The sequence below is a fragment of the Mobula hypostoma genome, chromosome 21 (genome assembly GCF_963921235.1).
Source record: "Mobula hypostoma chromosome 21, sMobHyp1.1, whole genome shotgun sequence".
Classification (NCBI taxonomy): Eukaryota; Metazoa; Chordata; class Chondrichthyes; order Myliobatiformes; family Myliobatidae; genus Mobula; species Mobula hypostoma.
Genome location: NC_086117.1, coordinates 3,127,981 through 3,144,811, shown reverse-complemented (window position 1 = coordinate 3,144,811; position 16,831 = coordinate 3,127,981). Strand labels below are relative to the sequence as shown.

General features: G+C 43.9%; 1 protein-coding gene across 1 annotated transcript in view; it reads right to left on the bottom strand.

Annotated features, from left to right (window-relative positions):
• LOC134359737 (myomegalin-like) overlaps nt 1-16,831 on the bottom strand; it is a 208,087-nt gene that overhangs the window by 166,481 nt on the left and 24,775 nt on the right. Inside the window, exon 4 of the mRNA XM_063073309.1 lies at nt 5,661-5,771. Coding sequence (XP_062929379.1) covers nt 5,661-5,771 — 111 coding nt within the window. The remainder of the gene's footprint in view (nt 1-5,660; nt 5,772-16,831) is intronic.

Here is a 16,831-nt window from a genome sequence, read left to right as displayed (position 1 = left end):
AGGTGCTGTTTTTGAAACATGGGATGGTCATTCATTTAAAGTGCCATGTATTTACAAATTATAAAACTAGCTAGATTGAACTATTTGGGACCAGCTAACTCAGAACAGTTGACTTGATTATTGCCATTTAAATTTGCCCAAGGACCTTCCGATTTTACATTACCTTCAAGATTGCAAAAAAGCCTCCCGTAGTGCTGTCCATGAGCATTAAAGTCACTAAACTCTGTGTAGGAGTCATGCATCTCTATCTGCTTTTTATTTTTGTGTTGCACATTAACTAGTCATGAGTGGGGGAGCATGACAAAAGTGAAAGGAATAAGTTATGTATTTTTGCTAATTTCATTGCAATTTTGTAGCTTGGAACCAGCGGAAGTCGCATCTTTTGCTGATCGCTGAGATAATGCTCAATTATGCTTAACTATGCCTTCTCATTGCTTGTAAAGGATTTGACATTTTGGAACAATTATTTAATTGGAGCTGAGGGCGTGTCACGCAAGTATAGTAACTCTGCAGGGTCGCAGGCAAGCAGCAATTACTCTGGATTAGTTTTGCCAAAGACTCAAAGGTTTGAGCAAAAAGATGATTGTAAAGGGATTAGAGAGTGAATTCCAGAGTTTTGGCCCCGGAAGCCAGGTTTTAAGCCAAAAATCTTGTTAGCCACTACAATTAAGGAAGGCCAGAAGTTCAGAGTAAATCTATTATCAAAGTACAAATATGCTACCATATACAGCCTTGAGATTCACTTTCTTGCGAGTATTTACCGTAAAATAAAGAAATAGAATAGAATTAACAAAACACCCTATGTGCAAAAGACAAATTGTGCAAAATAAATGCTGAGATGAGTTGTAAAGAATCCTTGAAAACTAGTCAGTAGGTCACAGAAGTAGAAAACACAATATTCCTTCAGCTCAAGATGGCGCCAATGAATGATTCCTTGGGTGATAGAGATCTAGAAAATTATAAGGCTAGCAGGAAGGAGCTTAAGAATGAAATTAGGAGAGCCAGAAGGGGCCATGAGAAGGTCTTGCAAGCAGGATTAAGGAAAACCCCAAGGCATTCTACAAGTACGTGAAGAGTAAGAGGGTAAGAAGTGAGAGAATAGGACCAATCAAGTGTGACAGTGGAAAAGTGTGTATGAAACCAGAGGAGATAGCAGAGGTACTTAATGAATACTTTGCTTCAGTATTCACTACAGAAAAGGGCCTTGGCAATTGTAGGGATGACTTACAGTGGACTGAAAAGCTTCAGCATATTGACATTAAGAAAGAGAATGGCTGGAGCTTTTGGAAAGCATCAAGTTGGATAAGTCAGCAGGACCAGACGAGATGTACCTCAGGCTACTGTGGGAGGTGAGGGAGGAGATTGCTGATCCTCTGGTAATGATCTTTGCATCATCAATGGGAATGGAAGAGCTCCTGGAGGATTTGAGGGTTGCAGATGTTCCCTTATTCAAGAAAGGGGGTAGAGATAGCCTAGGAATTATAGACCAGTGAGTCTTACTTCAGTGGTTGCTAAGTTGATGGAGAAGATCCTGAGAGGCAGGATTTATGAACATTTGGAGAGGTATATGACTAGGAATAGTCAGCATGGCTTTGTGAAAGGCAGGTCGTGCCTTACAAGCCTGATTGAATTTTTTGAGGATGTGACTAAACACATTGATGAAAGTAGAGCAGTAGATGTAGTGTATATGGATTTCAGCAGGGTATTTGATAAGGTACCCCATGCAAGGCTTACTGAAAAAGTAAGGAGGCATGGGATCCAAGGGGACCTTGCTTGTGGATCCAGAAGTGGCTTGCCCACAGAAGGCAAAGAGTGGTTGCAGATAGGTCATATTCTGCATGGAGGTCTGTCACCAGTGGTGTGCCTCAGGGATCTGTTCTGGACCCCTTTCTCTTCGTGATTTTTATAAATGACCCAGATGAGGAAGTGGAGGGATGGGCTAGTAAATTTGCTGATGACACAAAGGTTGGGGGTGTTGTAGATAGTGTGGAGGGCTGTCAGAGGTTACAGCGGGACATTAATAGGATGCAAAACTGGGCTGAGAAGTGGCAGATGGAGTTCAACCCAGACAAGTGTGAGGTGGTTCATTTTGGTAGGTCAAATATGATGGCAGAACATGAATGGCAAGACTCTTGGCAGCGTGGATGATCAGAGGGATCTTGGGGTCCAATTCCATAGGACACTCAAAGCTGCTGCGCAGGTTGACTGTGTGGTTAAGACGACATACAGTGCACTGGCCTTCATCAACGGTGGGATTGAGTTTAAGAGCCGAGAGGTAATGTTACAGCTGTATAGGACCCTGATCAGACCCCACTTGGAGTACTGTGCTCAGTTCTGATCACCTCACCACAGGAAAGATGTGGAAACTATAGAAAGGGCACAGAGGAGATTTGCAAGGATGTTGCCCGGATTGGGGAGCGTGCCAGATGAGAATAGGTTGAGTGAACTTGGCCTTTTCTCCTTGGAACGATGGAGGATGAGAGGATGACAAGTAACCTGATAGAGGTATATAAGATGATGAGAGGCATTGATTGTGTAGATAGTCAGAGGCCTTTTCCCAGGGCTGAAATGGCTAGCACAAGAGGGCACAGTTTTAACGTGCTTGAAAGTAGGTACAGAGGAGATGTTAGAGGTAAGTTGTGTTTTATTTTTAAAAACGCAGACAGTGGTGAGTGCATGGAATGGGCTGCCAGCAACAGTGGTGGAGGCGGATACGATAGGGTCTTTTCAGAGACTCCTGGATAGGTACGTGGAGCTTAGAAAAATAGAGGACTATGGGCAACCATAGGTAATTTCTAAAAATAAGTACATTTTCAGCATGGCATTGTGGACCGAAGGGTCCGTAGGTTTTCTATGTTTTTATCTTCCAGATAAGAAACCTCTAAGATCATTACACTTTTCTATGCTTCTGCTTATTTATTTTGTCTTGTTTGTGTTATGGAAAGTGTTGGAGCCTGTGACGTGCAGTTTGGAACTTGATCAAATGATCTAGTGCCTTTGTGCCCAGAGAGCTGCTTCATGGAGATCAGAGACAGGGACCCAAGAAGGACTGAGAACACAAGCTGACTCGTGGAAAAGATCAGAGTGACTCATGTACGACTCCACCTCAAAGCAGTGAGGAAGATTCAAGCATCAAGGTGAATGCAGAGAGGGTCAGCAATTGCTCCCTATGGAGGCCACCAGGGTGTTTGGACCAGGCATGAGTTCAGAGTCACTGAAAGACTATTTGATGTTCTGAGATCTGTGTGATTGGACATTACTTTATACTGGTCTCCTTCGGTTTTTTGGTGTTTTCTTTGTGGCCAATTGACGAGTGGGTGATCTGCTTGTTCCTTCTGAGTGTGGGGGGGGGTGGGGAGGTGGTGTGCAGGGGTGCAGAGATGCCAAGAGTTTTGATACCACTGGTGCTGTTTTTTTTCTGCGGGGGAGGGGGTAGGGATTATGGAGTTTGCAAGTTTTGTTTCTTTATCATGCCGGGGGGCGGGGGGGGGGCAGAGTTAATGCCTTTTCTTTCAACAACATCCATGTATTTTATGCCTATCTGGAGAAGATAAATATCAGGGTTGTATTGTACATGTATACTTTGACAATAAAATGAACCTTTGAACCTTGCATCAATAATGTGGCCTTCCATTTTTAATGTAGAAAATGCATCCCAAAGAGGTGCTTTGTACTTAGAGTGCCAGCCCTATTCACAGATGACACATTCTAAAAGGAGGATTACTGAAAGGCCTGATAAGATAAATGGTGGAGGCAGAAGAAGATAGGCAAGTATGAAATAGGACAAGAATTCAATTCCAAGAAATTCACTCTCAATCTTACTCCAAGATAGTGACAGAGATAAACTGATACTTTGGCAATTGGAGTGATAAAGCTGGGTTTCACCAGCATGTCACAGGAGACACAAAATGTCCCGAGAAAGTCTTAATTAGGCAGGCTTGAATCATAACTGGAAGACATTTCAGGTCAAATTGAAGTATTAGGCTGCAGATTCCAAAAGATGAGCCACACAGAGACTGAGAAGGGTGCTATAGGTTTGTAGTAGAGTGAATACTAGGACCAAACTAGAAACAGTGTAACAGCCATTCAAAGACAACACATTTTAAAAAAGGGAAGGATTACAATGAGGTACAAGCAAGGTGGATTGTAGAGTCAGTGGTTAATCTTTCTTAATAACACTAGTGATGCATTTATTACTGGGTGCCACAGCAGTGTAGCGGTTAGTGCTACACTATAATGTACTACCATCAGGACATTAGAGTTTGAAGTTCATTTCCTGTGTCCGCTGTAAGAAAGCTTATACATTCTTCCTATATGACACAGTGGTGTCAAGAAAATAACTTCTCCCTCAATGTTGCAAAAAACAAAGGAGCTGGTTGTGGATTACAGGAGGAATGGAGGCAGACTAACCCTGATTGGCATCAATAGATCTGGGGGCCGAGAGGGTAAACAGCTTTAAGTTCCTCGGCATCCACATCACCGAGGACCTCACGTGGCCTGTACACACTGGCTGTGTGGTGAAAAAGGTACAACAGCGCCTCTTTCACCTCAGACGGTTGAGGAAGTTTGGTAGGAGCAACCAAATCCTACGAACTTTCTACAGGGGCACAATTGAGAGCATCCTGACTGGCTGGATCACTGCCTGGTATGGGAATTGTACTTCCCTCAATCACAGGACTCTGCAGAGAGTGGTGTGGACAGCCCAGCGCATCTGTAGATGTGAACTTCCCACTTTTCAAGACATTTACAGCGGCAGGAGCGTAAAAAGGGCCCAAAGGATCATTTTGAAACCCGAGTCACCCCAACCACAAACTGTTCCAGCTGCTACCATCCAGGAAATGGTACCGCAGCATAAAAGCCCAGACCAACAGGCTCCAGGACAGCTTCTTCCACCAGGCCATCAGACTGATTAACTCACACTGATTTGAGTGTATTTCTATGTTACACTGACGGTTCTGTTTATTATAAATTATTATGATTACACACTTAGATGGAAATGTAAAGTAAAGATTTTTACTCCTCATGTACGTGAAGGATGTAAGAAATAAAGTCAATTCATATCCGTATGGGGTTCCTCCAGGCGCTCTGGTTTCCTAACATAGCCCAAAGACATACCAGTTAGTAAATTGTCATTGTAAATTGTCCTGTGATTAGGCTAGGGTTAAATCAGTGGGTTGCTGGGCAGCACAGCTCGGTGGGGCAGAAAGGCCTGTTTCTGTGCTGTATCTCTGAATAAAAAGAATCTAGAGGCCCTTGCCTTTGAAAGTATTACAAGCTATTTTTTTGGACCAAGACAACCCATTAGCAGATGTATTCTAGCAAACATGATGATAGGGTAGAAATTGACTAGTTTCTCATAAATGGTGACAAGGATAAGACCTTAGTATAGCCTGTTTTTGAACTGCTGCATCTGGTCAATTGCAAAACCCATATCCCTCCAGTAACCCAAACACTAGTTGTGTTTTTTGCCTAATGGATACCTCCTATTACATGTAACACTTTTGGTGTTATTTCAGATTTTCATTACAATTTTTTTTTTGAAAAGCAAAGTTTTACAGTTTAAGTTTGGTCAAGGTGATGGTGAGGCCACCAAATCTCTCCTTTACCATTAAATATTCACATAATTTGCATTGTTTTATCAGCAATACAAATTCTCTTACCATCTTAAATATATCCTCACTACCATCATCAAATTTCTGTTGCATCCGCTCCTCCAGGAAGTAGATGCGAAGCTTGAGATTGAAGTTTTCTTTCTTGAGATCAGTGATTTGCTGCAAGATAAAAACAGCGAGGTATGTCAGCAGATAGAGTACACCCTCCCATCATTTAAAAGCAAGCCTTAACCTCCCCACTGTCCTTTTAATTAGCTCCCCTCCACCACTACCCTCAGTCTAGATACCTGATCCTCACCCTCAACTGTCTCCACACTAAGGTACTGCAATCTCCCCAGCTATGCCTGCCTTTTTGTCAGCTATGTGGAACAATCCATGTTCCAAGCCTATACTGGTAATGTTCCCCAACGGTTCTTCCACTACACTGAAGACCGTATCAGTGCTGAGCTTGTCAATTTTATTAACTTTGTCTCCAACTTCCACCCTGCCCTTAGATGTACTCATTCTATCTCTGACAGCTCCCTCCATCTCTCAATCTCCATTTCCAGAGACAGATCATCTATGGTTATCTTTCATAAGCTCTCAGTTTCCTTAACTATACCTCTTCCCACTCTCACTTATAAAAATGCCATTTCCTTCTCCATTGCATCTGTTCTCATGATGAGACTTTCCATTCTAAAACATCCAAGATATCCCCATTTTTCAGAAAACAGGGTGGCCCTTCTATCACTGTTGTTGCTGCCCTAATCAGTGTCTCAATTTCCCAAATGCCTGCTTACTTCGTGCCCACATTTACTCCCCCCAAACCATTTTTTTTAATCTCCCCCATACTGGTAGCTTTCTTATTCCTTTTCCTTCTCCTCCTCACTAGTCTTCATAACTGCCCATTACCTCCCTCTGGTTTTCCATCTCCTCCACATTATTCCACTGATCTCTCCTATTAGATTTCTTCAGTTCTTTTCTTCTTCCACCTATCCCCTTCCGGCTTCTCACATCATTCCACCCCCCCCCAGCCCAAACCAGATCTCCGCTCTCACCTGGTCTCACTTATCACTAGTCTGTACTCCTTCCCCACCTCCACAATCATTCTGGCTTCTGTCCGCTTCCTTTCCGTCAACTGCTTATTTCCCAACTAACTCAATGAGTTCCTCCAGCATTATGTTTATGTGTTGCTCATTTCAGTAAATCATCATCAAGTTGAGTCACATCATGTTTGCTTACCGCCTACCTACTTAATAAAAGCATTTTTGTGCCCAACAGCAAACCTTAATCTTCATTTGATAAACAATTGTACAGATCTCTATAAACTCCTTTATTCTCTGTCAGCACTATAACATTTAAATTACATAAAAAACATCAATACTATCCTATATGTGAAGATTAATAACTTTGCAGACTTCGACTTTACAATGAAAACTCCTTTTGTGAAAATACAAGTAACTTGACCTTTAAGCCATGGAAAAAGAAAAAACCTAAAATAGTACATCATATTCAGGAGATGAGCCGCAGCTGCTTCTGATCACAATGACTAATCAGAAAGCTTGTAGACAGTGTTCAAAGGCACACTTCTCCAATTGTTACCAAGAACTAGGGTGTTTTTCCATCCTTACACAAATCTGAAGAGTAGAAATAGGCAGCTTATTGATAAAGTGAAAGTTTTCAAACCATTCTGGAATGTCATTAGTGACCCAATTTCCCCTCAAAAAAACCAAATGAATTAGCATGAGCACAAGAGCACTATATACACATATTTACATTTATCAAGGGTTAAGTTCCAAGAAAAAAAAACATTCAATTAAAATATGAAAAGCGTCTCCCATCAGTTATAACACAAGAACCCCTGGACACATTTCAGATTGCTGAATTTCAGTTAAAACCCAATTATTTAAATAAAATACCATACTATTTTCCCATATATAGTTGATTCCAGTTAATTGGGACACATTGGGACCTGTACATTTTGGCCCAATTAAGTGGCTGCCCCAATTAGCCAAAGTTTCATGGAAATAGTTAAAGGTAAATAAAAACAAAGACAAACTACCTTTTATCCGAGTAACAATTTATGTATTTAAAATAAATGAACAAATTAGGACACTATCAATGCCACTACAGTACTACAAAACTGTTAGTTCCTATTAGTTATTGATAGAGGAATTCGTCTGATGTATAACACCTTGTTCTTTTGATTAATTGTAAATGAACAAAATCAGTGCAGATAATGGACTGCCTTCATACAATGCTTTTCACAATTGCATCCTTCAAATCTTCATTTTCCATATAACGGATGATTGTTGACATCTTAAATTTTCTGTAGTTCCTAACTTAAAGTACTGAAATCATTTCATTTTCACTCCTGGCTGTTTCTGGAATCTCCAATCCTGATTGCTTGAAACCGCAAAGAGCAAAACAGTTCTGAATTGTCTTACTGCTTCTTACTTACCATTTATCAGTAACAAAAAAAATTTTTTCAACACAAGCACGTGCAAGTGACAATTTAAAAACTGTGCGTTCTAAGCACAATATAATGTCTAATGGCTAAACAAGTGTATGCAACTGACACTAGTTACAACTGTTTGGCAACAGCCTCTTGTCCCAATTAAGCGACATAGCGCCCCAATTAAACAAAGGGAACCCCAGCTATTTTCTCGATTAGTTTTTGTTCTGTAAGAGTTGTCCAAAATGAGCGGCTGCCCTGATTAACTGATGGCCCAATTAACCAGAATCCACAGTATACATTTCATTAGATCTCAACTGATAACAAGGCTTCCTTACAAGGTGTTCATCAAGTGAAACACAAGATTCTAAAGGGTCTCAATGTCATTATAAGAATTGCATTGGGGGTTACTGATGAGATAAGGGCTTAGTTAAAAATTCTGAATTATTTATCACATTCGGAGCAAGAAGGCTGCGAGTGAACGGCCAAGGATTTCCGGAGCAAAGGCAGTTTTACTACTCAGGGTAAAAGAGAGGCAAGACTGTGCAAGCGCGTGATGTCAGCCAGTAGAGTGGGAAAAGTTTAAAAAGACAACCGCCATATCCAGCGGGCAGCGGAGTGAGAGGTAGCAGAGTGGTAGGGCTTTGGCTCAACGGGCTTAGGCGGTAACGAGGCAAGGTAGGTCTACCGTGCGTTAATTGCGGAAAGGAAGTAGTATATGTATGAGGCCGGTGCTCTGTGCTCAGTGTCAGATGTGGGAGGTCCTCGAGTCTCCCAGCCTCCCGGTTGGCCATATCTGCACCCAGAGTGTCAAGCTGCAGCTCCTAAGGGACCGCGTTACGGAACCAGAGATGCAGCTCGATGACCTTTTTCTGGTCAGGGAGAGCCAGGAGGTGATAGAAAAGAGTTACAGGCAGGTGGTCACACCGGGGCCACAGGAGACAGACAAGTGGGTAACAGTCAAGAGAGGGAAGGGGAAAGAGTCAGGTACTAGAGAGTACCCCTTGACAATAAGTACTCCTGTTTGAGTACTGTTAAAGGGGACAACCTACCTGGGGGGAAGCAACAATGGCCGTTCCTCTGGCACAGAGTCCAGCCCTGTGGCTCAGAAGGGTAGGGAAAGGAAGAGGAAGGCAGTAGTGATAGGGGACTCTATAGTTAGGGGTTCAGACAGGCGATTCTGTGGACGCAGGAATGAAACTCGGATGGTAGTTTGCCTCCCAGGTGCCAGGGTCCGGGATGTTTCGAATCGCATCCAAGATATCTTATAGTGGGAGGGAGAACAGAGAGGTCGTGGTACATATTGGTATCAATGACATAGGTAGAAAAAGGGAAGAAGTCCTGAAAAATTACTACAGGGAGTTAAGGAAGGAAGTTGAGAAGCAGGACCACAAAGGTAGTAATCTCCGGATTACTGCCTGTGCCACGTGACAGTGAGTATAGGAATAGGATGAGGTGGAGGATAAACGCATGGCTGAGGAATTGGAGCAGGGGGCAGGGATTCAGATTTCTGAATCATTGGGACCTCTTTTGGGGCAGGTGTGACCTGTACAAAAAGGACGGGATGCACTTGAATCCCAAGGGGACCAATATCCTGGCGGGGAAGTTTGCCAAGGCTACTGGGGAGAGTTTAAACTAGAATTGTTGGGGGGTGGGAACCGAACTGAAGAGACTGGGGAAGAGGCAGTTGGCTCACAAATAGAGAAAGCTTGGAGAAAGTGTGTGAGGGAGGATAGGCAGGTGATAGAGAAGGGACGCGCTCAGATGGATGGTTTGAGATGTGTTTATTTTAAGCGCAAGAAGTATTGTGAACAAAGCAGATGAGCTTAGAGCGTGGATCAGTACTTGGGGCTATGATTTGGTGGCCATAACAGAGACTTGGAGGGCTCAGGGACAGGAATGGTTACTTCAAGTGCCGGGTTTTAGACGTTTCAGAAAGGACAGGGAGGGAGGCTAAGGAGGTCGGGGCATGGCAATGTTGATCAGAGATAATGTCATGGCTGCAGAAAAGGTGGACGCCATGGAGGGATTGTCTACGGAGTCTCTGTGGGTGGAGGTTAGGAACAGGAAGGGGTCAATAACCTTACTGGGTGTTTTTATAGGCTGCCCAATAGTAACAGGGATATCGAGGAGCAGATAGGGAAAGAAATCCTGGAAAGGTGTAATAATAACAGAGTTGTCGTGATGGGAGATTTTAATTTCCCAATATCGATTGGCATCTCCCTAGAGCAAGGGGTTTAGATGGGGTGGAGTTTGTTAGGTGTGTTCAGGAAGGTTTCTTGACACAATATGTAGATAAGCCTAAAGAGGAGAGACTGTACTTGATTTGGTATTGGGAAATGAACCTGGTCAGGTGTCAGATCTCTCAGTGGGAGAGCATTTTGGAGATAGTGATCATAATTCTATCTCCTTTACAATAGCTTTGGAGAGAGATAGGAACAGATAAGTTAGGAAAGTGTTTAATTGGAGTAAGGGGAATTATGAGGATATCAGGCAGGAAATTGGAAGCTTAAACTGGGAACAGATGTTCTCAGGGAAAGCACGGAAGAAATGTGGCAAATGTGCAAGGGATATATGTGTGGAGTTCTGCATAGGTACGTTCCAATGAGACAGGGAAGTTATGGTAGGGTACAGGAACCGTGGTGTACAAAGGCTGAGAAAAGAAAAGCTTACAAAAGGTTCAGAGAGCTAGGTAATGTCAGAGATCTAGAAGATTATAAGGCTAACAGGAAGGAGCTTAAAAAGGAAATTCGGAGAGCCAGAAGGGGCCATGAGAAGGCCTTGGCGGGCAGGATTAAGGAAAACCCCAAGGCATTCTACAAGTATGTGAAGAGCAAGAGGATAAGATGTGAAAGAATAGGACCTATCAAGTGTGACAGTGGGATAGTGTGTATGGAACCGGAAATAGCAGGGGTACTTAGTGAATACTGAAGTAAAGTATTCATTATGGAAAAGGATCTTGGTGATTGTAGTGATGACCTGCAGTAGACTAAAAAGCTTGAGCATGTAGATATTAAGAAAGAAAAGAGCTGATAGAGCTTTTGGAAAGCATCAAGTTGGATAAGTCACTGGGACCGGATGAGATGTACCCCAGGCTACTATGGGAGGCAAGGGAGGAGATTGCTGAGCCTCTGCCGATGATCTTTGAATCATCAATGGGGACAGGAGAGGTTCCAGAGGATTGGAGGGTTGCGGATGTTGTTCCTTTATTCAAGAAAGGGAGTAAAGATAGCCCAGGAAATTATAGACCAGTGAGTCTTACTTCAGTGGTTGGCAAGTTGATGGAGAAGATCCTGAGAGGCAGGATTTATGAACATTTGGAGAGGTATAACATAGTGCCTTATGAGCCTGATTGAATTTTTTGAGGATTTAACTAAACACACTGATGAAGGTAGAGTTGTAGATGTAGTGTATATGGATTACCGCAAGGCATTTGATAAGGTACCCCATCAAAGGCTTATTGAGAAAGTAAGGAGGCATGGAATCTAAGGGGACATTGCTTCGTGGATCCAGAACTGGCTGCCCACAGAAGGCAAAGATTTGTTGCAGACAGGTCATATTCTGCATGGAGGTCAGTGACCAGTGGTGTGCCTCAGGGATCTGTTCTGGGACCCCTACTCTTCGTGCTTTTTATAAATGACCTGGATGAAGAAGTGGAGGGATGGGTTAGTAAATTTGCTGACGACACAAAGGTTGGAGGTGTTGTGGATAGTGTGGAGGGCTGTCAGAGGGACATTGATAGGATGCAAGACTGGGCAAGAAGTAGCAGATGGAGTTCAACCCAGATAAGTGTGAGGTGGTTCATTTTGGTGGTCAAATATGATGGCAGAATATATTAATGGCAAGACTCTTGGCAGTGTGGAGGATCAGAGGGACCTTGATATCCGAGTCCATAGGACACTCAGATCAGTTGTGCAGGTTGACTGCGGTTAAGAAGGCATACGGTGCATTGGCCTTCATTACTCATGGAATTGAATTTAGGACCCGAGAGGTAATGTTGCAGCTATATAGGACCCTGGTCAGACCCCACTTGGAGTACTGTGCTCAGTTCTGGTCGCCTCAATACAGGAAGGATGTGGAAGCTATAGTAAGGGTGCACAGGAGATTTACAAGGATGTTGCCTGGATTGTGGAGCATGACTTATGAGAGCAGGTTGAGTGAACTTGGCCTTTTCTCCTCGGAGCGAAGGAGGATGAGAGGTGACCTGATAGAGGTGTATAAGATGAGAGGCATCGATCGTGTGGACAATCAGAGGCTTTTTCCCCCAGGGCTGAAATGGTTGCCACAAGAGGACACAGGTTTAAGGTGCTGGGAAGTAGGTACAGAGGAGATGTCAGGGGTAGGTGTTTTTTTTTAAATATACGCAGGGAGTGGTGAGTGCGTGGAATGGGCTGCCGGCAACGGTGGTGGAGGTAGATACTTTTAAGAGACTTTTGAATAGGTACATGGAGCTTGGAAAAATAGAGGGTTATGGGTAAGCCGAGTAATTTCTAAGGTAGGGACATGTTCAGCACAACTTTGTGGGCTGAAGGGCCTGTATTGTGCTGTAGGTTTTCTATGTTTCTATGTATATCAAAGCATTTGCATTAACAACCAACACACCCAAGGATCTCCGCTCAGCCTCTGCCACTCTGGATAAAATGACCCATTCAACCTCTGCAAGGGTTAATTTCTCTCAAGAGGTACACATGTGATCTATTGTACCCATTCCACAGGATGTCTGCCCTAAGAGCTGCTGTGACATCCTCTCTGATCTGTACGGCAACTCTCTCACCTTTTACATCCCTCACACCATGTCAAAAATAAACCCTGGAATGTCCTGCTGGCAGTCCTGCCTTCTCTCAGCCACATCTCTGTAGTGGCTACAACATTGTAATTCCAGACGCCAACTTGGCATCAAGATGAAAGTAACAGCAGACAAGACCATAAGCTATAGGAGAAGAATTAGGCGATTCGGCCCATTGAGACTGCTCCATTGAGTCTGATCCACCATTTCCATCACGGCTGATCTAATTCTCCTAAGCCACAATCTCCTGGCTACTCCCATATCCCTTCATGCCCAAACCAGTCAAGAATCTGTCAACCTCTGTCTTAAATATACATAAAGACTTAGCCTGCACAGATTCACCACTCTGGCTGTAGAAGTACCTCATCTTCATTCTAAAAGGACACCCCTCTATTCTGAGGATCTGTCCTCTGGTCTTAAATTCTCCCACCACAGGAAACATCCTCTCTACATCCACTCTATCAAGGCCTTTCACCATTCGATAGATTTCAATGAGGTCACCCCTCACTTACATGAACCATGACTTCTGGCTGTTCACACTCTCACTTTCATCTTCGAACCTGGATGAGTATGCTGCAGTTGTCACCGACTTCATTAAAATCTGCGTGGATGAGTGTGTGCCTACAAAGACTTACTGTACATTCCCAAACCAAAACCCATGGATGAACCAGTAGGTATGTCATCCGCTAAAGACTAGATCTGTGGCATTCAAGTCTGGCAACCCAGGCCTGTACCAGAGAACCAAGTATGATTTGCGGAAGGCTATTTCAAGGGGGAAGAGAGACTTCCGAATGAGGTTGGAGGCGAGATTACACGACAACTCTGGCAGGGTTTGCAGGACATTACTTCCTACACAGCGAAACCCAATAGCATGAATGGCACCGATGTTTCACTACCAGATGAACTCAACACCTTCTATGCCCTCCTTTGAAAGGGAGAATATAACTACAGCTGTGAAGATCCCTGTTGCACCTGATGGCTCTGTGATCTCTGTCTCAGAGACCGATGTTAGGCTGTCTGTAAAGAGAGTGAACCCTCACAAGGTGGAAGATCCAGACTGAGTATCTGGTAAGGCTCTGAAAACCTGTGCCAACCAACTAGCGGGAGTATTCAAAGACATTTTCAACCTCTCACTGCTATGGGCTGAAGTTCCCACTTGCTTCAAAAACGCAACAATTATATCAGGTGTCTAAGAAAAATAATGTGAGCTACCTAAATAACTATCACCCAGTAGCACTCACATCGACAGTGATGAAATACTGAGAGATTGGTCACGACTAGACTAAACTTCTGCCTCAGCAAGGACCTGGACCCATTGCAATTTACCTATTGCCACAATAGGTCAATGCAGAAGCAATCTCAGTGGCTCTCCACACCTGGACCACCTGGACAACACAAACACCCATGTCAGGATGCTGATCATCGACTATAGCTCAACATTTAATACCATCATTCCCACAATTGCAGAACCTGGGCCTCTGTACCTCCCTCTGCAACTGGATCCTCGGCTTCCTAACTGGAAGACCGCAATCTGTGCAGATTGGTGATAACATATCCTCCTCGCTGACTATCAACACTGGTGCACCTCAGGGGTGTGTGCTTAGCCCACTGCTCTACTCTCAATATACACATGACTGTATGGTTAGGCACAGCTCAAATACCATCTATACATTTGTTGATGATACAACCATTGTTGGTAGAATCTCAGGTGATGACGAGAGGGCATACAGGAGTGAAGTATGCCAACTAGCGGAGTGGTGTTACAGCAACAACCTGGCACTCAACATCAGCAAGATGAAAGAGCTGATTGTGGATTTCAGGAAGGGTAAGATGACGAAACACATACCAATCCTCAGAGCAGGGGTTCCTAACCTTTTTTGCACTGCGGACCAGTTTAATATTGACAATACTTCTGCGAACCGGCCGACGGAGGTTGGTAGTGTTCAAGTTCAACAGTGCGTGACAGGGAATGAGGAAAGGTACAGCTGACTCATATCGTTTCATATCGCCAAATCATATCTTTTTCTCGCGGCCCGGTAGCACATGCTTTGTAGCTCAGTACCGGTCTGCGGCCTGGTGGTTGGAGACCACTGTCATAGAGCGATCAGAGGTGGAGAGAATGAGCAGCTTCAAGTTCCTGGGTGTCAAGATCTCTGAGGATCTAATCTTCCCAACATATCAATGTAGTTATAAAGAAAGCAAGACAGTGGCTATATTTCATTAGGAGTTTGAAGAGGTTTGGCATGTCAACAAATACACTCAAAAACTTCTATAGACGTACTGCGGAGAGCGTTCTACAGGCTGCATCACTGTCTGGTATAGGGGGTGGGCTACTGCACAGGCCTGAAAGAAGCTGCAGAGGGTTGTAAATCTAGTCAGCTCCATCTTGGGCACTAGCCTACCAAGTACCCAGGACATCTTCAAGGAGCGGTATGTCAGAAAGGCAGCGCCCATTATTAAGGACCCCCAGCACCCAGGGCATGCCCTTTTCTCACTGTTACCATCAGGCAGGAGGTACACAAGCCTGAAGGCATACAGTCAGCAATTCAGAAACAGCTTCTTCCCCTCTGCCATCCAATTCCTAAATGGACATTGAACCCTTGGACACTACCTCACTTTTTAAAAATATATATTATTTCTGTTTTTTTTGCACTTTTAAAAATCTATTCAGTATATGTACACTGTAATTGACTGACTTTTTTTTTCTCTTCTATATTATGTATTGCATTGAACTGCTGCTGCTAAGTTAACAAATTTTTCATCACATGCCGGTGATAATTATCCTGATTCTGATTCACTCAAGAACACTGAATACTCAATCTGAGCAACTCCCAGGAGGCAACATATCATCTGAGAATTTTGTTCTCACCCACAGAACCTTCTGTTCATTCTAACTAACGAATCCCATCATCACAGCTTACCTCTTCTCCACCTTTTCCTTCGGAGTCGCAGAGCCAGAGACCTGACCACTGTGACTGTCCTCTGTTGGGTCAACTCCCCAACAGTATCCAAAGTGATGTACCTATTGTTGAGGGGGATGGCTACAGGAGTACTCTGTAATAACAGGCATCCGTTAGTCTCGTGAGACCATGGATTTGTGCCTTGGAAGGTTTCCAGGGCGCAGGCCTGGGCAAGGTTGTATGGAAGACTGGCAGTTGTCCAAGGGAAGGGCACTAGGGCCGATACAGCTTGACATCAGTGTCGTCACACAGCAATGTGTGGTTAAGTGCTTTGCTCAAGGACACAACACGCTGGCTCAGCCAAGGCTCGAACAAGTGACCTTCAGATCACTAGACCGATGCCTTAACCACTTGGCCACACGCCAACAGTACTCTGTACTGGCTCCTTAACTGCCCCCCCGCCTTTCCCTTCCTATCACCCAGTCTCCTGTTTCTTGCAGCCTCCCAAAAGATCTGGAGTTCATCCAATTTCAGCTCCAGCACTCTGATGCCAATTGTTAGAAGCTGCAGCCAACTGCACTTCTTGCAGTTGTGGTAATCACGGACACCGATAATTCATCTTATTCCATATGCAGCCCTTCCATCCACTGCCTATGGAGTATATTCCTTACTCTGTATGCAGCAAAAGATGAGAAGTTTGTTTCAACAGATTTCTGCCAAGATCTATAAACATAGAAACATAGAAAATAGGTGCAGGAGTAGGCCATTCGGCCCTTCGAGCCTGCACCACCATTTATTATGATCATGGCTGATCATCCAACTCAGAACCCCGCCCCAGCCTTCCCTCCATACCCCCTGATCCCTGTAGCCACAAGGGCCATATCTAACTCCCTCTTAAATATAGCCAATGAACTGGCCTCAACAGTTTCCTGTGGCAGAGAATTCCACAGATTCACCACTCTCTGTGTGAAGAAGTTTTTCCTAATCTCGGTCCTAAAAGGCTTCCCCTCTATCCTCAAACGGTGGCCCCTCGTTCTGGACTTCCCCAACATCGGGAACAATCTTCATGCATCTAGCCTGTCCAATCCCTTTAGGATCT